The sequence below is a fragment of the Onychomys torridus genome, chromosome 4, assembly GCF_903995425.1.
Source record: "Onychomys torridus chromosome 4, mOncTor1.1, whole genome shotgun sequence".
In the NCBI taxonomy this organism is placed as follows: domain Eukaryota; kingdom Metazoa; phylum Chordata; class Mammalia; order Rodentia; family Cricetidae; genus Onychomys; species Onychomys torridus.
This window is the reverse complement of record NC_050446.1, coordinates 83,747,163-83,773,184: the sequence shown is the minus strand read 5'-3', so window position 1 is coordinate 83,773,184 and position 26,022 is coordinate 83,747,163. Positions and strand designations below refer to the sequence as shown.

The 26,022-nt window shown below is 36.4% G+C and overlaps 1 protein-coding gene across 8 annotated transcripts in view; it reads left to right on the top strand.

The window, feature by feature from the left end:
- The window catches only part of Mettl15 (methyltransferase like 15), a 163,411-nt gene that overhangs the window by 123,414 nt on the left and 13,975 nt on the right, over window positions 1-26,022 (top strand). For all 8 annotated transcript variants that reach the window (XR_004944801.1, XM_036186005.1, XM_036186004.1 and 5 more), the window contains 2 exons: window positions 10,022-10,213; window positions 14,445-14,623. Coding sequence is in view for 7 of the 8 variants with exons in the window: in XM_036186005.1 (XP_036041898.1) it covers window positions 10,022-10,213; window positions 14,445-14,623 (371 nt within the window). In the remaining variant the exon portion in view is untranslated. The remainder of the gene's footprint in view (window positions 1-10,021; window positions 10,214-14,444; window positions 14,624-26,022) is intronic.

Below are 26,022 nucleotides of genomic sequence, written 5' to 3'. Positions count from 1 at the left end.
AGGACCAGGCATGGAATGTGATGGTTTAACTATTGGGTTGACAAACTATCAACTTTGTGTTGGTTAACCGTCATTGTCACATTGACTGGGTTTGGAATCACCTATGAGGTACACCACTCTGCATGTCAGTGTGGGCATTTCCAGAGGAGGTTAACTGAGGGAAAACTCACCCTGAATGTAAGTAATGCCACTCAATGCATTGGAGTCCCAGGCTATGTAAAAAAAAAGGGGGGGGCGAGAAGCAGGAAAGCCCAAGGAGTGCCAGCATTCATCTTTCTTTGCAGACTCTTAAGTGAATGTGACTTGTGCCTCACGGTTCTGCCTCCACTGCCCCAGCCGTTCTCACCGTCTCTCCTACCCCACTGTGATACACTATATCCTCAAACTCTCAGCCGGAGTAAACCCTTCCTTACGTTGCTTTGTCACACTAACAGGAAGAGTAACTCATCCAAGGCTCTAATGTGCTATCAGCACAGAGGAAATGGGCATTTTTTGTCAAAATTATGAGTTATCTGTTCAGGATTTGAACGTCTTATTAAGAGTCAAGTGGGCTATCAAGTAAAACAACGCAGAACAGTTATCTCAAAGAAAGTGTCTGTTATTTCTTGCTGATTTTCTCATTTCTTTCCTAATAGTTGATATTAAAGAATTTAAAGGAAAAGAAAAGGACAGTGTTGGGTAGGTAGAGAAGGAAAACATAAATCGGATAATGGTGGGGTCTGATCAAACTGTATTGTAGGAAAGTGCAGAACTATTTTTTTTTAAGTAAATAAACTTACATGAGTGAGACCATGTTAAGGAGATCATTTCTGGCCTACATATTAGAGGAGGTTGAATCTCTGTTTTGTGTTGCTTTTGGAATCAGATATCTAGGGACTGGAGAGGTGGCTTAGCAGTTAAGAACACTGACAGTTCTTCCAGAGGACCTGTGCCCGGAGCCATCCATGGCAGTGGATGGGTCCTGTAGAGGGTGTAAGGAGTCAGCAGGGAAGGAAGTGAGCCAGGCCATGGTGGTTGGGAGAATCTCCCAGCCTGACTGACTAGCAGCCAGAGTGTTTCTTTATTTATACAGAATTTAGTAAGCAGGGATACATTCATGATGTTCCAAAACATAGATCATATCATTTTTTTGTTTTGGACATGTGTTTTCACTTCCTTTTGCTCATCTTTTAGTCATCATTAATAAATTATGACAGAACAGAATTCTCATTATCAATCATTTTCCCTCAAGTTTTGACATCATTAAGAAACAGAGTTATCATTCTTACACATTAATCCCATAACCCAATTTTTGAGAATCTAGAGGCATATGACAGTCTCTTCTCAGGCTGGTAGCTTTGGTTGCTTCAATGGCACTAGACCAAAACAAAATCTTCAACAACCCTGGGCATTTTGTCATGTCCCAAGCAGTGTCCAGGCTTAGTGGTCAGAGTGTCTAGGAAAAATCCTCAGGCCAAAGCTGCTGCAGTCATTTTTAAAATCTTGGCATAATACAATGTTCATATTTATATTTTTATAGAATTTGTCTATATGTCTAATCTATCATTCTTTTGTTCCTTGGTCGTACGTTTCCATAGTGGCTCTGCATGAGCTAACTTTTCTAAGATAGGTAGATCCTGATAACTCATACTTTATCATCTTTCCACTCCATACATGGCTCATCAATATGTCTCTGTGTAGGGCAGAGTTGTACGCCATGTAATTGTCTGAGTGTACAGTGGGAGGAGGTTTGTAATCTGACCTGTGACTAACTCCTCTAGCCCACTGAGTCTTGTTGACCTTTTTGAGTTTACTTTGTTTTGAATATCTCGTTCCTGTATAAGTACAGGAACAGATGTTTCAAGAATGTTTCATAGCCTCATGAAGAGACCTCTGGCTTCTTTATTTGTCACAACCTCCATGGCATAAAGAAGACTTTCAAGTAGATAAGGATATTTCCCTAAAAGCAGGAGGGTGGCGGAGAATAGTCACCCCCCCCCCCCCGCCTTCCCCACAGCCTACCCCCCCATTCGCCTCTCCTCCAGGGCAAAGACTCCCCTGGGGATTCAGCTCAACCTGGTAGATTCAGTCCAGGCAGGTCCAGTCCCCTCCTCCCAGGCTGAGCAAAGTATCCCTGCATAAGCCCCAGGTTCCAAACAGCCAGCTCATGCACTAAGGACAGGTCCAGGTCCCACTGCCTGGGTGCCTCCCAAACAGTTCAAGCTATTCAATTGTCTCTCTTATCCAGATGGCCTGATTCAGTTGGGGGCTCCTCAGCTATTGGTTCATAATTCATGTGTTTCCATTAGTTTGGCTGTTTGTACCTGTGCTTTTTCCAAACTTGGTCTCGACAATTCTCACTCATACAAAACCTCCTCTTTCTCACTGATTGGACTCCTGGAGCTCCACCTGGGGCCTGGCCATGGCTCTTTGCATCTGCTTCCCTCAGTGATTGGATGAGTTCTAGTACGACAGTTATGTACTCACTCATAGGAGGATGCTAGATGTAAAACAAAGATGACTAGACTGCTGCTCACAACTCCAGGGAGGCTGCCTAGTAAAGAGGACCCTAGGAAAGACACAGGGATCGCCCAATGACAGAGAAATGGATGAGATCTACATGAACAACCTGGACATGAGGGGGTGTAATGAAGGGCAATGTTCGAGGGAAAGAGAGCTTAGGGGAGCGGGAGATCCCAGCTAGATCAAGAACAGAGAGGGAGAACAAGGAATAACAGACCATGATAAATGAAAACATGAGAATAGGAAGAAGCAACATGCTAGAGAGGTCCCCAGAAATCCACTATGATACCTCCACTGTAGACTACTGGCAATGGTCAAGAGAAAGCCCGAACTGACCTACTCTGGTGATCTGATGGCCAAACACTCTATCTTTATTCTTGATGGTTTCCTTCTAATTCCTAATTCTCTCATTCTTGTTTCCTTTCAACTCTCATTCTTGATGTTTTCCTTCTAACCTATTTTAACTCTATTCTTTCCCTTGCATGTTATGTACCCCAGTAGACTCTTTCAGACAATATAAAAATTACAATGTGGTTATATTCTGTTTTTCAAATGAATGATTATAATGAATACAAGTAAAAATCAGCATGTTTTGTAATTGTATGTGTGTGTGTGTGTGTGTGTGTGTGTGTGTGTGTGTGTGTACATACATAAGCAGCTTTAATAACTTTCACTAAGACTCTGATATCCTAAGGCAACTACAAAGGCTTTCTCCTGCAGTTGGAAGTTTTCTCCGGGTCCCACCAGCCGCCTCAGTCCCCAGGCCCACTTATAAAATAATCACTCAGAAGCTTATTAATTAAACTGCTTGGCTATTAGCTCAGACCTACCACTGACTAGCTCTTACATCTAAACTCAGCCCATTTCTGTTACTCTATATGTTGCCACGTGTTCCTTGGCTTTACCTGTATGTTGTTACATGCTGCTCCCTGGATGGCGGGCTGGCATCTCCTGACTCAGCCTTCCTCTTCCCAGAATTCTCCTTCTCTGCTTATCCCACCTATACTTCCTGCCTGGCTACTAGCCAATCAGTGTTTCATTAAACCAGTGTACAAAAGCACTATTCCACAGTATTCTCCATCCACACACTATCCTCAACCTAGAGAGATCTTTTTTTATATGTATTTGTCTTGATTTTATCTGCTTGTATTTTTGTTGTGTTTGTTATTTTGTCCATTGGATAAATTAGCATTTATAACATTGCCTTTTTTTTTGGTTTTTGTTTTGTTTTGTTCTTAAGCTAGTTAATTTTTTCTTTTGATTAAAAATAGGGTTTTTTTCTCATAGTATATATCCTGATTATGGTTTCCCCTACATCCACTCCTCCCAGTTCCTTCCCTACTCCCCTCTCATCTGCATCCATTCCCTTTCTCTCTTTAAAAAAACAAAACAAACAAACAAACAAAAAACATGCTTCTAAGGGATTGCTTCTAAGGGATAATAAAATAAATTATAATAAGATAAAACAAAACAAAGACCACTGATTTCCACAACCAAAAGTCCAATAAAAACACTAAATTGAAAGCCATCTTATATACACAAATAACCTAGAATGGACCTGTTCAGGCTCTGTGCATGCTGCCTCAATCTCTTAGAGTTCATATGTATGTTAATCATGTTCATTTAGAAGGCCTTGTTTTCTTGGTGTCCTCCATTCCCTTTGGCTCTCACACTCTTTCTGCTTTCTCTTCTGTAGGGTTCCCTGAGCCTTGAGGGGAGAGATTTGATGAAGACATCCCATTTAGGGCTGAGTGTTCCAAGGTCTCTCACTCAGCATAATTTCTGGCTGTGGGTCTCTGTATTTGTTCCCTTCTGCTTCAGGAGTAAACTTTTCTGATGATGGCTGAGCAAGGCATTGATCTATGAGAATAGAATAATGTCATTAGGAGTCATTAATTGCTGCATTCTTTTAGTGTAACAGTATTATTTAGGTTTATTCTTTTCCTGAGCTATCTAGTCTCTGGTTCTTTGTGACCCAAGAAGTGTCAGGTGTTGGTTCCATGTCATGGAATAAACCTTCACTCAAATCAAATATTGGTTGATTACTCACATAAGTTTTGTATCACCATTGCCCCAGCATTTCTTGCAGATAGGACACCATTGTAGACCAAAGGTTTGTGGCTGAGTTTATACTTACGTTTTTCTTTTGGTAGCCTGCAGAATATTTTCCTGTAACAAAGATGCTAGCATGTACACGTGAAGGCTCTCTGCAGGCACCAGCTTGACTTCCCCATGCTCAATGAGCTGTGCAGGTGTTATCTTAAGCAATGGGACCTTACCATCAGTTTGTAGAGAGCAACATATAGTCTTGACAAGAGTTTGGGTTGTTGGTTCCCATGGAACCTCTCTGGCCAATGACTCAATTAGATGTAACCAAATCTCCATACTAGAAAACTTCATTTGGTGACAAGAGATGTAAAGTGGGAGCTCTTCCCTCCACCCCCATTATTTGACAGTTTCATTTAGATTGCCTTCCTATATTTTTAGGAAACTTCCAGTGTATTAGGTTTCCATGGTACTCCTCAAATGGCCCTTAATATTAGCTGTCTCTCCCATATTGACCCCCCACTTCCTCCTCTCTTCTCCCTGCTCCCCACTTGACCCTCTAGTTCCTGTCCTTCCCACCCCCATCCATTCTTAACTGTTTAATTCTATTCCCTTTCATAATGGGGTTTAACTGCCCCCACACACAAAGTCTCTTACTGTATACCTTGATCTTCCCATTCAAGACTCCCCATCCAGTATGCCTGCCTGGTGATTTGAGATGAAAAAGCTGTCTCGTTTTTATTTTCTGAAAGATTTTATTATAATATCAATGTTATTTTGTTTATATAATATTAGAGTTACTTAAATAGCTAAATATTTAAATATTTGGGTGAATACATGGTGGAGCCACCTGTGCATGTCTTTTTCTCTGTGGGAGACTTTATAATTACAGATTAAATTTCTAACTGATTTCAGGACTGTATTTTACATTTATTATGTCAGGTTTAAAAAGTTATAGTTTCCCAAGAATATTTTCATTCACTCTAAATCTCTAATTTACTAGTATAACATTGTTAAATATTTCCTCTTGTGATATATTTGATGTCTTTTTGGGTCTAAAGTGGTATTTCCCTCTTCATCTCTCATATTGGTAAACATCCTTATGGGTTGCTAATCAATTTTCTTAAAGTCTTTTAAAAGAACATATTTTAACTCATTGTATAAAATGCTTCTTTCCATTTTTAAATTTTGCTTCTTTTATTTATTTAATTCTTTTAATATTTTCTTTTATTTTTGCTTTCTTTTATTATGGGATTTGAATGTGCTGTTGTGTTAAATTATGAAAATAAATTTATTGTCCACTACTTCCCCTTTATAGTATGTGCACACATGTGGAGTTTTTCCAGAGCATGGCATTAGCAGCATACTCTAAGTCTTAGTGCTTTGCCTTTGCACTGGGATGTTTTGTTATTGCTTTGTTTAATTCATTCCTTATGTCCTTTTATGATTCATTTTGTTTATTGATATTTAGAAGTATATAACTGTTAAAACATTTTCCGGCTTTCAAGTTATCTCTTTGTTTCTGGCTGCCAGTTAAATCCTGTGGCTTGGTCTGTGGCTATAATTCTACCACCCAAGAGAAAAGAATATTTGAGTATAATTGCCACAATAGTTGGGATGTTATTTGTTTTTGTGTGCATGTACATCCATACATAGACACCTTTAGTAGACCTTTAATAAGTCCCTCCTATCCTAAGACAACTATGAATGAAGGCTTTCTGCTGTCATGTGCTCTATCTTCAACCTAGAGAGATCATTGTTTATATTTATTTGACTCAATTTGATCTGCTAGTAACTTTTGTGTTGTTATTTTGTATATATGTATACATGAAGAAAGAGAACCTTTTCCTAAGTTCCTAGGAAATATTTCTTATATCTTACTGGTCAAAATTGTATGCATGTTGATCTCCCTAAACAAATTGTGGTGGCCATGAGGATGATGTGTGTAAAGCAATTAACAGAAATCTACCCCCAAGAACATATATATATATATATATATATATATATATAAATATGTATATGTATATGAATATATAAACATGTACATGTATATAAATATATATATATATATGTATTTGTGTGTGTGTGTTATGTATGATATGTAATTTAAGACATATACACAGGGTGTGGTTTAGTATATAGAAATTTATGTAAAAATATAAATGAGTTGAATGCTTTTTATTTTTTGATATTAACTCTATTTTTAATTACACATATGTGTTTTTGTAGGGTTATGGATACTTGAATGTGTATATGAGTGCAGGTGCCCACAGAGGCCAGAAGAAGGTGTCAGACCACTTTGGGCTGCAGTTAAAGATGGTTGTGAGCTGCTCTGTGGGTGCTGTAAATCAAACTTGGATCCTCAGCAAAAACAAGTGGTCTTAACCACTGAGCCATCTCTCCAATCCCACACAAAATGTAGCTCACTCACCCCCATTCCCAACAGTGCATTTGTGTGTGGGGGGGTGCAGGGTGAAGAAGTAGAGAGAATATTGGTGGGGGTTGGATTACTTCAAGGAATTTGCTCACGTAACTATGAGGTCTGTCAGGTCTGTTGTGTGTGAAATCTGTTTGGCAGCAGGCTGGAAAGTCTCAGGTAGAAAGTAATGTTAGCCTTAAGGCAAAATACCTTCATCCCCTGAGAAACATGATTCTTTGCTTTTAAGACATTGTAGCTGAGTGGTTGGGGCACACTTTCATTCTTAAAGTCAATGTTCTTTACCTAAAACTCAGTCATTGAAAAGTATCTGATAGCAATACTCATACTACTGTCTGTTTAAATAGCCGGCCTGTCACATATATCATGAAATTGATGGCAGTTGTTTAAAAATCTGTAGCTGAACTTTTGAGGTCCTATTGGAATGAAGAGTTTGGCAACTTGGCAGAGGCTAAAAGTGTCCCTAGAGTAGGCAGAGCTTCATGTGTGGGAAGGCTGCTGTGCAACATGGGTTCGGAACTTGAGTCACATATGCTGATACGAAAGAGAAAAGTTACAGAAGGGACTGCTTAATTGAAAAGTACTAATGATTTTTTCCTTGGTTTTTGCTTTTTATTTTATTTGGGCTTTCATGTGGTTTGGAAGATTTAATGTATAGGGTAACCCATGTTTTCACTCTGAGCTACCTCTCCAACTCTAACTAATAATAATATTCAATATATTATTGAATTATGAATCTAATATGAATTAGATTACTGGTGCTTACTGTAAATTGTTTCAGTATTATAAGTTCCTTGACATCTGGTGTAAATAACATATTGTAAAACAAAATTTTACTCACATGGAGTTCAGTAGATAATAAGCATATTTTTCTACATTTACATTAAACATTGAATAGTAATTGAGATATGATAGCATCAGGATTCCTTAGAGAAGCAAAGTACATAGTATTTGAATTAATGATATTGGATTATATTTATATCTCTGTGTAGATACATGCATATTGTTTCTTACATTTAAATACATGGTAATTACTTTAGTACATAAAAAAAAAAACACTTGTTTCTTAAATGTCCTAGCCACAAATTTCCCTTGCTACTGTTCTCTTGAAGGTAGGATTCACTGGTTGAACATCTTCTGTTCTTTGCGAAGGGATCTCTTTTTCTGCTTCTACTTGATCAACAGGTTCAGTTTCCTGTGATTTTGTGCAGTTGTTCAAACAAGCCAATCACATTCTTCTGTAGCAACAAGGAATCACTTTTGACAACATACAGTCTTCTTCCTATATACTTGTTCACTTTTCTCCTGCATGAACCCACACATGCTCTAGCATGGCTTTGTTTCCTTGTATACAAAACTGTGAGTAGAAGTGACTAACTTACTTTACAATCTCACCCATATCCAGTGACGAGTGTTGATTGTTTGGCTATCTGTATAGCCTAAGGTTGGGATCCAGAGGTGATTCAAACAGAATTCTTCCCTTTTCTTAGCTCCCATTCATGATATTGGAGTAGGGAAAGATTAAAATATCAGCTGTTGGCATACATGACTTATGAAATGTGTTCCAATCCTGAAATTTCATTTATTGTTTTTGCTTTTCCAATACTATTTTGTTAGCATTTATATTTTCCAAAACTGGGGCAGGGGCATTTATTTATCTCTCTATCATTAGCTCCAGCCACATTGTTCTGTAAATTTTTTCCTCCTAGCTGCTAACTCAAGCAACATGATTTACCAGTTTTCCATCCCCTTGCTATATTCACCAAATAGCATAATCACTGGCCACGACAGATATGCATTAAATATTTGGCATGCAATCCAAAAGAGTAATCCAGAAATCACTCTTTCATCCAGAATTGAGAAAAATTACCAGTGAGCTGTGAATGTCCCCTTAAATGGCCTAAGACCTCAGTAAATGCCCTAAATGTAAATTGCCAAATGTTAAAATACAAGCTTATTCCATTCCACTTGAGAGGTAGAGTAAAAGCTTCTGTATGTTGCCCAGTTTCTCTTTCCTCTCTCTTCTTCCAAAAGGAATTTTAGTTGTCTTAAGGTCTGAAGAAACCACCAGCTGAAGACAGCAGCTCACTTTGTATAGGAAGGAGAATTGGGATAGCAACATAGTAACCTAAAAGTCTTCCTGTCTGTTGATTCTGAATGCTTCATGCACAATTTGAAATTCTTGCTAGAAGCGGAAACAGTGCTTCTTCAGCTGTTTAGCCTTGTCTTTATTTTATTCCTCAAGTATATGGTTATATAATGTCCCTATCCTAAGTACAGAATAAACATTCACAGCAGTAAAATACTGGGAGTGAACACATTTAACAAATTTTTCTTAGTTCTTTTCATTGATTAGATTTATTTTTAATAGGTACATTAAGAACTACACATGTAAGTGGGGTAGTATGGAATGCCTGCATTGTGCAGTGTTTAAATCTAGATACAATAGCACATTGAAAATTCTTATCTTCTCTTTACCTGTGATTTTTTTCTTCTTTCCCCAACTCTCTTCTCATCACTACAAGAAACCATACTACCCTCAACTTTGAGATAAGTATATTAATATTATGAGTGCAAGTTACATATTGCCTGTATTCCTGTGCATTCTTAATTCACTTAACGTAATGATCTCCAGTTCCATGTAACTGGATTTCATTCCCTTTATATGACTGAATAGTATTCATGATGTGTATACATGTTTTATTTATATTCTTTTTGTTTTTATGCCTACTGTATTTGGATTTCCTTCGAAGTTAAGTAACTCTTTTGTAAGAATGTCATGTGGTACTTTTTCTTACTCATAAATTTAAAAAATTTTCTTAGAGAAAAGAGTGAAAAACTTAGTTTGACAAAGGAATATTTCTGACTTATAAATATATACTTTCTCAAAGTATATGCTAAGTAAGTACATGACACTTAGTGTATTTACTTCAGGTAAATCGTTCCCTGACAGGATGTGCCCCCTTCCATTGGCCAGAAACTTGAAGAAAAACTAATATAGCGGGTCTTCTCTCTGTCTGTTGGGTTTATTTACAGGAAACAAATCCAAGCTATGTTGGGACAATTCAGCGAGGCAGAGGCTTTGTTAATAAAAGCTGGAGTGCAGCCAGGGACTGTTGATGGAGTTCTTTTGGATCTGGGGTGTTCCTCCATGCAACTTGATGCTCCTGAGCGAGGTTTCTCCCTTCGGAGGGATGGCCCCTTGGACATGAGGATGGATGGAGACAGGTGGGTATTGAAAAAGCATTTCTTCTTACCACAAGAAAATCAATTCCTTAGAAACATTCTGAATTTAATTTCCTTGAAGACTGAAAAATTCCCAGCACACTCCCACATCCAGAGCTGTCCATATATAGTAAATCAGCTGTGTTTGGTACTCATTAGTATTTCTTTGGCTTGGTATTCTAAAAGGAAAATATTTACTGTGAGAAGGTATTCAGAACGGGGAAATCAACTTTTATGTTTTTTTTTTTCACTGACAATATGGCTTTTTAGTAGTAATTTGGAAAATTTTGATGCTGAAAACAATAGCTTCATTTTTGTGCATGTCCAGTTCTGTCTCTGTAAGAAGCAAGAGGAGCTGTATTTAATTGATATTCTTTTATAATGCTGCAAAACCAAATCTTGAAGGATGCCCATGGTCAGCAATTCTGTTTTTGTTCTGTCCCTTATGCAGTCACCCTAGTTGTACCTTCTCCAAAAGATCTGCAATGCATGGCACTGCATCTCACACCACTACATAGCCGCCGTACATCTCTACAGGGAGTATCACCAGTGACTCCTTCGTTCTTCAGCGCTGTAGAAATACTAATGCTTGTTTACCAGTTCAAATAGACACACAATCCATTTAATAGCATTATGTTGTACTATAGGAAAGAGTAGGAAAATTTCCTTTTTTCTACATAAATTTTCAAAGCTTAAATTAGGACCTGGCAGTGGTACCAAGCCAGAGTAACCTATGTCTGCAAGGCTTACCCTTACTTTTCATGTGCACATTGTGTCGTGCCATGAATATTCTGTGCTAAATACTCATCTGTAGTCTCCTACCTTGATATATGATGTGACTGCTTAATTTGCATTGTGACATATTTACTAGAATCTTATTGATTCTTAATCCTTTGCCGCCTTCTGCTTGCATTATTGGCATTCATAGAATGAAGAATATCGCAATAAAATAAAATAATAACATCCTTTAACAACTTGTGATTAATAGTGAAGGTCAGATATTCTCAACTTTCGAAATTAAGGTGGTTATATAGAAATAAAATGTTGAATAAATTTATACTCTTGCTGTGTAAGATACTTTATGTAATACAATGAACAAAACTTCTAATTAATAGTGAATTACCATATTCTTAATGTAAAATCTTCTTGGGCAGTTTTTAATTTGTAAATCTGCATCCATGAGTTTCTCCTCAAGAACTGCAATGTAGCACGAATTGTTAGAAGGTCTTATTAAATCAAACCCGGAGCCAGGTATTCGGTTAAATCTGGAAGATCAGAGAAGCAGAACAAGCCACAGCCTTCTCACCTCACCAATTCCTCAGCCAATCCTGTTTCCTCAGACTAGAAGCCTCTGAGTCCTCATCTGAATGAATCTCAGCTGAACTGCTGCTCAAAAGCCTAAAAGCTTAACCAGTTCTAGTTCTTGGTTTTTATACCTCATATACCTTTCTGCCATCACTTCCTGGGTTTAAAGGCTCTTGTTACCACACCTAGCTGTTTCCAGTGTGGCTTTGAACTCACAGAGATTCAGACGTATTTCTGCCTCTGGAATGCTAGGATTAAAGGTGTGAGTGCCACCATTTTCTGTCTAGCCTCCATGTCTGTCTAGTGGCTGTTCTGTTCTCTGACCCCAGATAGATTTATTAAGGTGTACAATATTTTGGGGAACAAAATATCACCACACTTCAAAATAAAATTATTCCTGAGAATTAAGCCCTTAAGTCAATACCTTATGTTTCAACTTATATTTGAAATAATATATATATTTAAAATTTGAAGATCTTCCAGGTAAACAATATGAATTATAACCTGTTTGAGATATTGAGAATATGGAATTTGATTCACAAGTAGAAGGGTAGGCCATGGGAAAAAATACATATGTATATGTGTGTGTGTGTGTGTGCGTGCACACACACACACAGAGTTGTGATCTGTCAGTCCCCAAAGAGTGATCGATCCCTAGGATAAAAACACACAGGAGACATTTTCACACTGGAGTCTCAACTCTATGCTGACCCCAATTACAACAACCACTGCTTTTAGATTATATTATCTTCTCATGTAACAGAGATGAGTTCCAAGCATCAATGACTTGAAAGGAGGCTAGTTCAGTGAGCAGATATCCTCTTTATTGAGAGATAATAAATTGGCACTCAAGTTAAGCCTTTCTCTTATGATGTTAAGTTACAATAAGTCAGGGAAATCTTTCGGCTGACAAGGGTAAACCTCATGTTTTCTTAGAGTAGCAGTTCTTCCTGGTCATCATATCAATGCCCATTCTAATGCAGATTTCTAGCCTGCTAGCCCTCAGAGTTATATTCCTTTTGTCTTCTAGCATTATAGAAACTTCTATACAACTATTTCATATTAATGTAACAGTAAAATAATACCATACCTGGTGTCCATTGGATACCACCTGATCAAAATGCTACTTTAATTTTTGTGCTTAAAAGTATGTTTTGAAAACTAAATCCTTCATCCTATCTTATAATTGCCTTGATAGAACTAAGGGTCTGAATTTACCATCATTAACAATAATTGTCCCAGTGAGCAGTGGCTTGGGTAACTGAATTCATAGGTATGTAAGATAAAGCAGGGTTTTGTCTTTTATGCTCAAAATGATGACTGGCAAATATATAAATTGGAAAAATCCGGAGGACATGAACGTTTATTGCCCAGTCCTTATGTTGTCTGTATTTACTATTTCATTTGTGCCTCCTTTCCCAACAATTCTGATCATTGAGATAAGCATTATTATATTCATTTCCCAGATTAAAATTGAGAGTCTATTGCATTCAAAACTTTATCCAATGTAACAAGGCTTTAATTCTTATACAGGCCATACAACTGTAAAAGAAAGGATCTTCATTTCATAAGCTAAAAAAGCAACCCACTGAGATCAAGTTAAGGCTACCATATAAGACATTGGTTGGTACAAGATATCAAAAGAAAATGAGACTGTCAATTTGAGGGGGTGGGAGGAGCTGGAGGGAGAAAAGGTGGAGTGATATAATTTATTTCATATATAATATAATTATATTTTATTTATTTAATTATAATGTAACCATATTTCAATTCAAAGCATACATAAGTAAATAAAAGTAAGCCAAAACCAAAAAATTAAATAAAACTACCATACATAGAACAAGATGTTTCCTCCTCCTTAAAACAATCAGAAAGATTTCAAAGACAGACTGACAGACAAACAGACATGCAAAATGGAATATAAGTCAAGGATGAAAATTACTCCTGAATGCACAAGCATGTTAAAAAAGTAATAATTTTCAAAAAGAATTTTAGATGTTTTTGCAACCCCACTCTGGCTTAAATCTCAGGTCTTAATGCCCCCTTATCTTTGGAACTCATAACTATTCACAGTATGAAACTAATAATCAAACATATTTATGTGGGAGTATTAACTGTACTACTAGCAGATGTTCCTAATAAGTCGAGTCATGACTAGCTCATCCGTTGGAATACTTTGACCCATTTCTCTAAATGGAAATAAACTAGAATGCTCTGACAGTGAATGCTATTTTATGCTAGTATAATTTGGTCTATGTGGTCAGAACTTAGATTTTCTTTTTGTGCTCATCTTGAAAGTAATATGTAGCCTTCTTCAATCAGAACTGTTTGTTTTGAAGCTTTAATCCATGATGACCTTTGCCACTGATGACTGAGCTAATATCAAATATCCAATACATGCTCAATTAACATTAGGTCTTTTTAGTTCTTGTGAGGGGAACCTGCCCAGTGTCTTCTTCTGTAGATTTTCTAAGTTGGATTTTGTTGTTATTGTTCCACACGTGGGTTCTTTGCTGGCATAGATTGATTTACTCACTAGCATTCAACTTGGTCAACTATCATTTGTCAGCATCATGTCTCCTACTCAAGAAAGGAGTAATTCATTTAGTAATGTAAATTTTGAACAAGTTAAATCTAAACATTCCTCTATCATTTTATCTTAAGAGAAAGCCACAAGATCAATATTAATTTTTTATGAATGAAAGTTAAAGGTTAACAAAATACTGTAACTTCCCATTACCTTGACCTCAATGAATATTTCAGGTTCCTCTTGCCTTAATGATTCCTATATAAAACAAAAACTCTCTTTCATTTGTGTCTGTTTGAGAATTTCTTCCAGACAATGTGTTGAGAATTCCCAGTACTCTGAAATATCAACTCTTGTCAATAAAAATGGTGTCAGGAAACTGATTGGCTCTTTTTTATACAGGTATCCTGACATGCCCACTGCTGCTGATGTTGTGAATGCTTTAGATCAACAAGCACTTGCATCCATCCTAAGAGCATATGGAGAGGAGAAGCATGCCAAGAAAATTGCTTCTGCCATCATTCAAGCACGCAGCATATACCCTATCTCTAGAACCCAGCAGCTTGCCAGCATTGTTGCAGGTACCCTCATTAATTCTCCTTAATCTCTAAGAGTAAAAAATTAAATTAACATCTGTTACATATATATGTATGTGTGTTTGTACTATAAGTGTGTGTGTGAGTGTGTGTGAGTGTGTGTGTGTGTGTGTGTGTGTGTGTGTGTGTGTGTGTGTGTGTGTGTTCCTCCCTGTCTGGCTCCCAGAAGGATTCATTTGTACGTGAAATCATTCAGAACAGCGTTCTTTATAGCCTTCTCAAATGTCTGGTTTCTTTTGGTGTTGTTTGTTTGTTTGTTTGTTTGTTTGTATTAAGCTTTCTCTCCAACAACTTTAATACCATTCACAATTTTTAAAGATTATGTGCCATAGGTGGCTGATTAATATAATAGAAATTTCATAAGTGGCAATTTATCATTTGTGCTGACCAAGGTGAAAGATGGAATGACAAGGTTTAAGGAATGGCTTGATCCATCCCAGTGGCTGATAAACATCCCATATGAGATTTGAAATTACCTCTCATAGTTTCATATTTCTACGTTTTCATATTTCAGGCAAAAGGAGAATTGCATTGCCTGACTGCTAAAATAAAACTCAGTGACTCATACATCTATTCTAAACAATCAGCTAACAAAGGGTATGTGATGTATAGGTTATTCCACTTTGTGGATGCTAACTAAATCAGCATAGGGACTTATTGAAACATTTCATCTTTTCTGCTGTTCGCCACCATGAACCTCTTGAACTGGATTCTAGCAAGGAGGAGCTTTTTTGTACCGTTTACATTTGAAGCCAATGCTGTTTCACAGCTATGTTTTAATGAAAGTTTCTCAAAGTAAAAATATAACTCCTGTAGTTACTTAACAGAATTACAGTGGTAAATTATTCATCTTGTTGGACCAACAAAAACACTATATCATTTTTATATACCAAAAATATATTAAGATGTTTTCATTGTTTCTTATTAAATTATGTAAGTAACAAGTAAGTAAAGTACCCAGTATTGGCTAAGGCTATCATAATACTAGATGGAGTTTAAGGAATAAAACTTAATTATAAATTCACTCAAATCATTAAGCTGTCTTATAATAATTGCTTATGGCATAATTAAATATAATTAAATAATATATTTTATTTAATGTGATAAAGTATAAAGAATTGACTAAGTTTTTAATATTTCAAGCTGCCTTTGTCAGGCCCTTCACAACTTAATACCTTTTGTTGATGTTGGAGTAGAATTCATGTGGGTTTTGTAAACGGAAAGTATTTTACAATTTTTCCCCCGCAAGAAAAAGAGTTTATACTAGCATATTATCAAGCAATAGATTCACCTTCTCTTTATATACATTGCCCTTCTTGTTCTTTACTCACCAGGAACTCTGCTTGTCCTTGCTGTCTTTAAGAAGTACTACATGCCATATTCTGTGAGAAATCATATTATTTATTCATAAGAAAATGCAGTTTTGTCTGGTACTGAATGAGGGTTTGTAGCTAACGAGCACCCTAGAGATTGTTCTGTTGAAACCTTTATCCAGTAACTTGTGTACCAATTCTAAAGAGGACCAGTGGTTTGTTCAAGACCACAGCCTGATTAAGGACAGTTAGTACTCATTAAAATTTAGGAGATGATGAATTTGAGACATAATTGGGAGTATAGATTTAAGAAATTAAATTAGCTGTTTTGTTTCTGGATCTTAATCTGTGAAATTGGGGATATACTAATCTGGTATAAGATAGAAATTATGTGAACATATACCACAGGAACAATGTAACTAATCCTAGGAATATTGTAATACATTGGGGCTATGTTAACAGTGAAGTAAAAGTGAGAATATTCACATATAGGCAAGGAAAAAATTGTGAATGTCTGTTTTTATGTCTTTAATATCAGTCAATAGAAATACAACTTTATTGAGAGCAATATAAGTTTTTGAAAAAGAGAAAGACATGATATTTCAGAAAAGAGAAAACTATGACCTACCAGAATTGAACCAGAAGACCAGAAAGCTTAATAGATCAATAGCAAGCAATGAAATTGGAGTTTTCTAACTAAAACAGCTCAAGTACATATGTATTCTCTACTGAGTCCTATGAAATCTTTGAAGAACTCAGCAACTCTCCACAAAACTCTCCATAAAATAGAAATAACACCAAGCTCATTTTATGAAGCTAGTATTATCCTAATACCAAAGCTGAATACGGATACAAGAACAGCAACAAATTATGAGCCACTCTCCCTGATCATGCTTGCCACGTGATTTTTTATTATTCTTTATGTTTTTAGATTGTAATATAATTATATACTTTCTTCCCTCTAAGCCCTCCCATATATCCTTTCTTGATCTCTTTCAAACTCATGGCTCCTTTTTCCATTAATTGTTGCTCGTGTGTGTGTGTGTGTGTGTGTGTGTGTGTGTGTTTCTAAGTACATAACTACAACCTACTCAATATGTATAATGTTACTTGCATGCATGTTTTCAGGGATGACAATTTGATATTGAATAACCAGTTGCTGTCCTATCCTTGGGGATGATGTTTCCCACACCCAGTATTCCTTAGTTGTCTGTAGTGTTTTGGTATAAGGTTGAGGCCTCCTGGGCTTTCTTCCTCCACATTAGCATGTATGCTGTTGTCCTTATTCAGATCATGTTTAGGCAGTCATGTTGGTAAGACTATATGGGTGTAGCACTTCTGTTATTACTAGGAGACACAATCTTACTGCAAACACCCTTTTCCTCTGCCTCTTAAAATCACTCAACCCCCCTCTTCCACAAGGATCACTGAGCCTTAAATGTGGAGTTGTATTGTAGATATATCCATTAGAGCTGGGCTCACAACTCTGCATTTTGAGTAGTTGTGTTTTTCTTTAATGGTCTTTGCTTGTTGCAAAAAGAATTTTCCTTGACGAGGTCTGAGGACAACCTTTTTGTGGGGATAAGGACATATATTTAGAATGTATAGGGGATTATGCTCATTTAGTAAAGTGGTAGTTGTAGGTTCTCAGATCCAGGACTTCACCAGCCCTGTTTAGTTGGCTAGGTTTCCAATGAAGAATTTGCAAACCAAATTCAACAACACATTCAACTTTGTAGTTGTAACATAAAGTCTTGCTTCAATCAAAAGAGCTCCATGTTCATAGCATTTACTACTGTCATTAGGGAACTGAGTTAAACATTACATAAAATGATGAAATATTGATTATGAAAGAAAATACATTCGGAGTAGGCTGTTTCTTCACAGAATTGTTTCCTTGGCTATGCAGAAGCCTTTTTATTTCATGTAATCCAGTTTATCAATTCTTGACACTATTTCTGAGCATGGCTGAGTCTTTTTCAGAAAGTCAATTCTTACCAGGACCAAATGGGCTTTATTTCAAAGATGCAAGGATTGCTCAACAACACAAATCAATCAATATAATGCATCTTATGACTACACTCAATGACTGAAATCACATAAATATCTCAATAGATGCAGAAAGGTCGTTGATGAAAACTAACATCCCTATTGATAAAAGCCCTAAAGAAAATAATAATAGAAGAAACATAGCTCAACATAGTAAGAGTATATATACCACATCTATAGTCAGCATTTACTCAGAGGAGAAAACTTGTGAACATTTTCACTACAATGAGGAATCAGACAAGGATGTCTTCTTTCTCCACTAATCCAGTGTTGTCACTGAAATTTTAGTAATAATACAAAAGAAATAATTAAAGGCATATAAGTAGGAAAGGAAGAAGTAAATTGTTCTTGTTAAAGATGATATGATCCTATATGTAAAAATTTGAATATCCTACCAGAAAACTCTGAGCTGATTAACAAAATGACAGTATACAGTATTAACATATAAACCAATTGCCTATATACTGATAACAAATCATCTGAGGAAGAAGTGAAGAAAATGAGCACTTCGATAATAACTACAAAAAAATGAAATAAAACAGGGTTGGAGAAAGTACTTGCTCAGTTTGTAAAGTACTTGCTGCACAGTATGAAGACATATTTGATCCCAGAATTCACTTAAAAATGATTAGCATGATGGCACACATGTGTTATCCCAATACTGGGAAGGTGGAGTCAGGTGGAACCCTGATTAGCCTGCCTAGCCAGCTAGGCAGGATTGAGACCTTGTTTAAGGAAAAAAAAAAAAGCAGTGGGGTGGACAGGATGCTGTAAAGGTGGCTCAATAGCTAAGGGTACTTTCTCATCTTGCAGAGGACTCAGGTTTATTTCTCATCATCCCTGTAGTAGACAGATTCACAGAGTCTCACAAATAGACATGTAAGTAAAAAATGAATTCTTTAAAAAAAATAATAACTAGTGGGGACAGCACCTGAAGAATGGCACCTGAAGTTGACCTCTGGCATCTCACACTCATGGACTGGCAAAATTAACATTGTCAAAACTACGGTGCTTCTAAAAGTCATGTTATGTTGCTAATTCTTACAAGTTGAAACATTCCCTCCTAGAAGAATGGAAAGCCATAAGACTCAGGGAGCTACAAAACTCACAAGATTCCGGAATCTTATGAAACTTACCAGGCTTAGGAGGCTCAGAGGGTTACAAGATTTCCAGGGCACTCTCGCAATTATAAAAGCAGTGACTAACTATTGAATAGAAAAGATTCTACATGGAGCTTCCTACAGTTAGTCAGGTACCTGCTGTGGGATGTTTTGTATGCTTTGAATATGTTTTGCTCTTATTGGTTGATAAATAAAATGCTGATTGGCCAGTAGCCAGTCAGGAAGTATACGTAGGATAAACAGACAAGGAAAATTCTGGGAAGAGGAAGGCTGAGTCAGGAAATGCCAGCCTGCCATCCAGGGAGCAGCATGTAATTGCACACAGGTAAAGCCACTGAACACATGGCAACATATAGATGAGCAGAAATGGGCTGAGTTTAAGTGTAAGAGCTAGTCAGTGGTAGGCCTGAGCTAATGGCTGAGTAGTTTTAATTAATATAAGCAAGTCTCTGTGTGTTTACTTGGGTCCAAGCAGCTACAGGACCAGCAGGTGAGGGAGATTTGTCCTGACCTTGGGGCCACAGGGGCCAGGCAGGACCAGAAAAACTTCAGCTACAGGTAGCTACAGGTTTGCAGTTTTCATGAGTTGTCACCATTATTAGGGTTTATGATAATGATGCTGCTTTGAGGGCTCCTGTAAATAATGCTAATAAACTCATGTCATCAGGCTACATTTGGGTAGAATAAACACTAGTTTATTTAGTCTTTTATTGTTACCCTACATCAAGTGAGTAGATGTGTTTTCATGTATCGTCAAGAACAGTCATATAACAGTGATCTACAAAGTCAGTGCAAGCCAACCAAATTTTCAGTGACATTTTTCACTGAACTTGAGAAATCAATCCTAAACTTCACATAGAAGCACAAAATATCCCAGATAATCAAAACAATCCTGAGCAAAAAATAATAATACTGGAGCTACCGCAATTTCTGATCGCAAATTATACTATAGAACTGTAGTAGAAAAAAAAAAAAAATAGCACGGTGATGTCTCAAAAGTGAACATGAAAATTAATGGAATAAGATAGGGGATCCCTCTCCTATCTCTGATTTGTACATAAAATGAATAAAAAAAACCTTAATAAAAAAAGAAAGAAAGATAGCATATCCAAGAATATACACAATACCTTTGGCTCAACTGATTTCTGACAGCTATCAAAGACATTCTTTATAGAAGAAATAGCATCTTCCAAAAACAGTGCTATGAAAACGATGTCCACATGTAGAAGAATGAGACTAGATCCACCTCTCATCTTTCTTAAAATTCAATTGATATGGATCAAAGACCATAATGTAAGACTTGAGACTTTAAAATGGTTGGAGTTAATTAGAGAGAAAACATTTGACGATAGAGGGTTGAGAATTGACTTTCTAAAAAAGATTCAACTATGCTCAGAAATAATGTCAAGAATTGATAAATTGGATTACATGAACTTAAAAGCCTTCTCCACAGCCAGGGAAACAATGTTGTAAAGAAACAGCCTACTCTGTCTTTTCTATCATAGTAAATATTTAGTAATTTTATGTAATATTTCATTCAGTTCCCTAATGACAGTAGTAAATGCTATGAACATGGAGCTCTTTGATTGAAGCACGACTTTAGGTTAACACTACAAAGTAGAATACCTCAAAACAGTTTCTTGAACAGAAAAAAGGGGCTTGTTTGTAAGCTGACAAGTGAGAATGTGTTATGAGAGCTGCTTCTTGAAGGAAGCAGCGACAGGATGACACCTGCATCACTTCCTAGAGCTGTCATTACAAAGTTCCGCTGCCTGGGGGGCTTCAACCAATAGAAATGAGTTTTTCCCGTTTCAAGACTTGAGCTGAAATGGAGATAGTAGCAGGACACTGACCAAGATTCTTCCTTAACTTTTCCTAGAACTTACTGGTTGCCAGCAGAACATGGCATGTTCTGTGTCTTGTAGAAGTCCCTGTCTCTGACTCCACAATCATTTGACATTGTCCCTCTGCTTCTGTTTTTGTTCTGAATTTCCTACTTTTATTAGACACCACTCATCTGTGTTTCAGGACCCATATGTATCCAGTATGTACTTGACTTAACTTTCTAACATCTACAAAGATCCTTTTTCCTTGGCAGAGCACAATCACAGGTTCTGGGTAGATACAAATAACGGGAGACAGATACTCTTCCAAACAGTGTCATTCCTAAGCAACAATTCTATTCAAGAAACAAGTATTTTTGTCAAGCTAAGTGTATAAAAGGTTTATTTAAGTGCCTTTCTGCTTCTAATAAATACACATTAATGTCTTTAAACCTGCATACACACACACACACACACACACACACACACACACACACACACACACAGACATAAATACATATACACATGATATATTGGGATATAGCCTATTCAATTCCTGACACATCTTAAACCTATGTTTTTATGGAAATATAAATCACTTCCTTTTCTTTTCAAAAACTTACAATCCAAGAGGCTAAGGAATACCAAGAACCACTCCTGGAGTCATAATATCCATCAGATCAATGTGCAGTAGAGCCTATGCCCTTTTTGTTTGTTCGTTTGTTTTTTGGGTTTTGTTTTTATTTTTTAAGACAGAGTTTCTCTGTGTAGCCTTGGCTCTCCTGGAACTCACTCTGTAGCCCAGGCTGGCCTCGAACTCACAGAGACTCGCCTGCCTCTGCCTCCCAAGTGCTGGGATTAAAAGTGTGTGCCACCACTGCCTGGCAAGCCTATGCCTTTTTCCGGCACTAGAACTATCATGGAGGTTCCCAAAGTCACAAGCCATGCTGTGAGTTGGAACTCTCCTTATCACCATTGTTATATATTTTATAAATCATAAAATATAATTTATAATCATTTTACAATTTCCCAAATTGCCTCTGGAACTTGACTGTTGATGTTCTTATACATATTTTGAAAAATACCCATGTGTTTTAATATATTTAACATACATATAATAAGTATTGTGAACAGTTTATACAGTATTCCCTCCAAAAATAATTTATAAATAATAATTCATATTTAAGCATAACTTTTATTCTCATATACTTATAAATGAAGAAGTAAGTCATAAAGTTTAAGAATTAAAAATGACTATAAGTCATTTACTAAAGAAGTAGCCTGTTGGTCACCTCTGCTAAGTTATTGTGTGGCTGTAGCCTTTGTATTCCAGGCATAATGACATTCTTGCAGTCTGTCGGACATATATTTATCTTCCCACAGGCCTTAAACACACTTGCAGCCAGAATTGTGGCCTTCCTGCCCCTTCTCTCATGTCCACTTCCTCTGATTAATTCTGGCTTATCCTGTGGGAGTACTTGAAATAGCTAAGATGTTTGCCCATGTGCCTCTGTAGTTCTGCGTGGACAAAAGTTCATGGTACAGATATGGTACATCTGCTTTTTTACGTTGTCTTCTACAGTTGGATTGTTCAATATAGTTGTCAATAGTTACATTAGTCATGCATTTGACATGTGGCTACTCCAAAACAAGAATATAGTATTTGCATGTTCACACACACACGCACACGCACACGCACATGCACACATGCATATATGTACTAAAATTAAAGAAAAAGAAGCCATGGATTTGAGAGAACTAGAAGGGTACAAGAGAGGGATTTAAGAAGGAAAGGCTAATGGGCACTGATATAATTATATTTTAATTTCAAAACATAAAAAAAATACAAAATCAGTGCCATAAATGTAAAATATTTCCATATTTTAAGACTGTACAAATATAAAATAATTTTGTCTTAATTATATGCTGAAATGGCAATATAAATGGCATCAGTGTTATCTATGGTTTTACAAAAATTAACTTTCCCTCTTTAGTATTTTTAAATGTAGAAAAGCTTTACATACTATGTGTAATACCACATTTTATTTTATTGGACATGTGCAGTAGCCTTAGGTACCCTGAGACAATAGATAGCATTGTCTTATCTTGGTGTTTGAACCTTGGGAGACATTTTCTAATGTTAAGGCATGAAATTAACAAATGCACATTAAATCAGGGAATATTGACTCTAAAATAACATCACATGATTAAAAACAAAAGGATTCCTGATTTCATGTGTCATAAGAATGTAAATGCTCTAACAACACTGAAATAGCATTTGCTGGCAAGCTAAAAAAAAAACCCACAATGCTTCTCAGTGTTTTGATTTTTTCACTTTTAGGATAAAATTATTTATATTCCTATGTTTCTAATAAAATACTGAAGAAAAATAACTCTCAGACAAAATATTTTATTGATATAGAACCTTTAAAATGACAGATAACATACAATAAACACACTCTTTATGGAGGAAAACACTTAATTTGGAAAGAAGTGACTGTATCTAGAATTTTGCAGAATGTCTGTAATTTTACTTAGTCTTAAAAAGAAGGTAGATTGTCAATCTGGTTCCTTTTGAGAAATTTATGTCCAACCAACCAAGGCTGGTTGTCATCGTTTTGTCCTGGAGCTCTCCAAATTCTAGTGTCTTTTCTCTTCTTTGGCCACAACTGGTGATCACTAATTAAATGCTAATCTTGTGGAAGAAAAGACTTAGTTCAAGACCTTGTCCTCCATCTTGCTTCCTACATAAACTAAAACAGCTCTAGACCTATTCTTTCTTATCTTGGAATAGAAATGAATAGCAGCTATGATGACAAGTTGGCATTATTTTTGCTAAGCAGACATAATCATACTAATTATATTTTACTTAAACCAATATAAGTATTCATTTCTAGTCTAAAACCTTTTGCCAAATTCAAAATACACCTAAAGAACTATATGTTCTCAAGTTAGACAGTTGATCTATCCATAGTCAGAACTTGGTAGGTGATTCATCACACTATTTGAATAGAAAAAATAAAGGCAGTGAAGCTTTGTTTGTTCTTATGATTCATGTAGATTAAATGTATATGCTTATTACCTGACTAGAATTTTATGTAACCTTTATTCTGACTCATAAACTAGATTCAAGGACAGGGCTTAATGTAAGCTTGTTGGACAAATAAATCCATGAGATTTTGTGTACATTTATAACCAAAGTAAAATGAGAATTCAAGGAGAAATTATAGATGCCTAGGTGTTAACTGAGAATCATTTGTAAGGAGTCATAGACCATCAAAGGGATCAAGAAGCTTAAGGAAAGGTAACAAAAACCTCCTTAAACCGGGCTGTAGATCACAGTGCCACACAAGATGGAGGACCTGAGATTGAGCCCTAGATCTGATGTAAAAAGAAATAGCCAGGATGCTGACATATAATTGTGATTCCTGTGCTGAAATTACAGGGAGAAGCAGGCAGATCTTAGTGGTTCTCTGGCTAGCCAGTCTAGCCTAATTGGTGAGCTGTAGGCCAGTGAGAGACCTTGTTTCAAAACAAACCAAAACCAAAACCAAACAAGGCAGATGACACCTGAGTAACAACATTGAGGATGATCTTTAGCCTCCATACACATTCATACAGACATATGTGCATACACAGAGAGAGGGGTGGGGGCAGGCAGGCATCCTCAAACCTATTCTTTGTCTGTATTTGCTCTGTAAACTTGAGTGAGTGATGAATCTTCTTAGGCCTGAATTATCTTTTTTTGAGGATGAAAAATGACCTGCCAATGAGATGGCATCTAAGAATATTTTCTGTGAGAGTTAAGGTCCAGGTGTACTTATACACATTTCCTGCCCTTTCTATCCAAATCCAGGGTAAGTCAGAGAGCAAACGAATGCACTGCACAGAACTCCTGTGTGGCCTTTTACCAACCTGTACTTTGCTAAGCAGTATGATCTGTGATAAGTTGATCACTTTATTTCAACCTTTCTTCCTGTAGGGATGATATGACTTTTAGGAAAAAGAAAAATAATCATCTTTTCCTGCATTGGGACATGTAAAGCATATCTTTCCACAGAAATAAATTTACTGCTGAAATGTCAATTGATACTTTAAGTAACAAGAGTTGCTATAGTAATACAGTGCTTATTAGGATGAAGTTAGAAAATAAGGTAATTTACATTAATGACATATGCCCTTACTTATTTTTGAAATCATCTTTTATTAGCAGTGTTTTAAGGCAAAGGGAGATTTTCAAAAATAAATAAGACATTTATCAAAAAATAATTGTTGCCATCAGACTTTAATATGAACATAATTTTTTCCTAAAGCAGTTAGTCAAGGTAGTTTTTTATCACTATATTGTATGCTTCCTCTTTCTTTTAAAAAAGTGTTCTTTATACTAACATTGAACAAGAAATAAAGTATTTGGTTGTTTCATTACCATATAGATTTAAAAAATGGTATTGGTAAACCCACAATTGAATTTTGATGTTATGCTAACATGTCATGGCTGTACCTCATATCTGTGATTATACATTGTTATTCTTACATGTGAAATTTATTGAATTAAAACTATTGCTTACCATATTTGTTAATGTACTATTTTTGAAACTGGATTATCAAATAGCATTTCATGAATAAACAGATTTCCTATACAAAAAGTCCAGCTTTGAGGAGAATGAAAGGTAGGAAGAAAACCTAAAAATCTTCCTTCTTCAAAAGAAAATATAGCTTCTGGCTGGAGAGACAACTCACTGCTCTTGCAGAAGATCCAAGTTCAGTTCCCAGCACCCACGTGGGGGAAATCACAATTTCCTTTAACTTCAGCTCCAGGTGATCCAGCATATTCTTCTGGCCTCCACACCTGCACACATGGCATACACTTGCACAGACACACGCACACATATTGAATAATGTTTAGCTAGTCTTAATCATTAGTTCTAACCAGGAAGGAGAGATGTTCCAAAACCAGCTGACCAAGACCAAGCACTAGTTTAATGGTGGTAATAATAATGATAAGTAATACTAATGTTTATTAGGCAAATGCTAGGAACTAAAATTATTCTTATAAATAAACTCACAGATCCTTACAA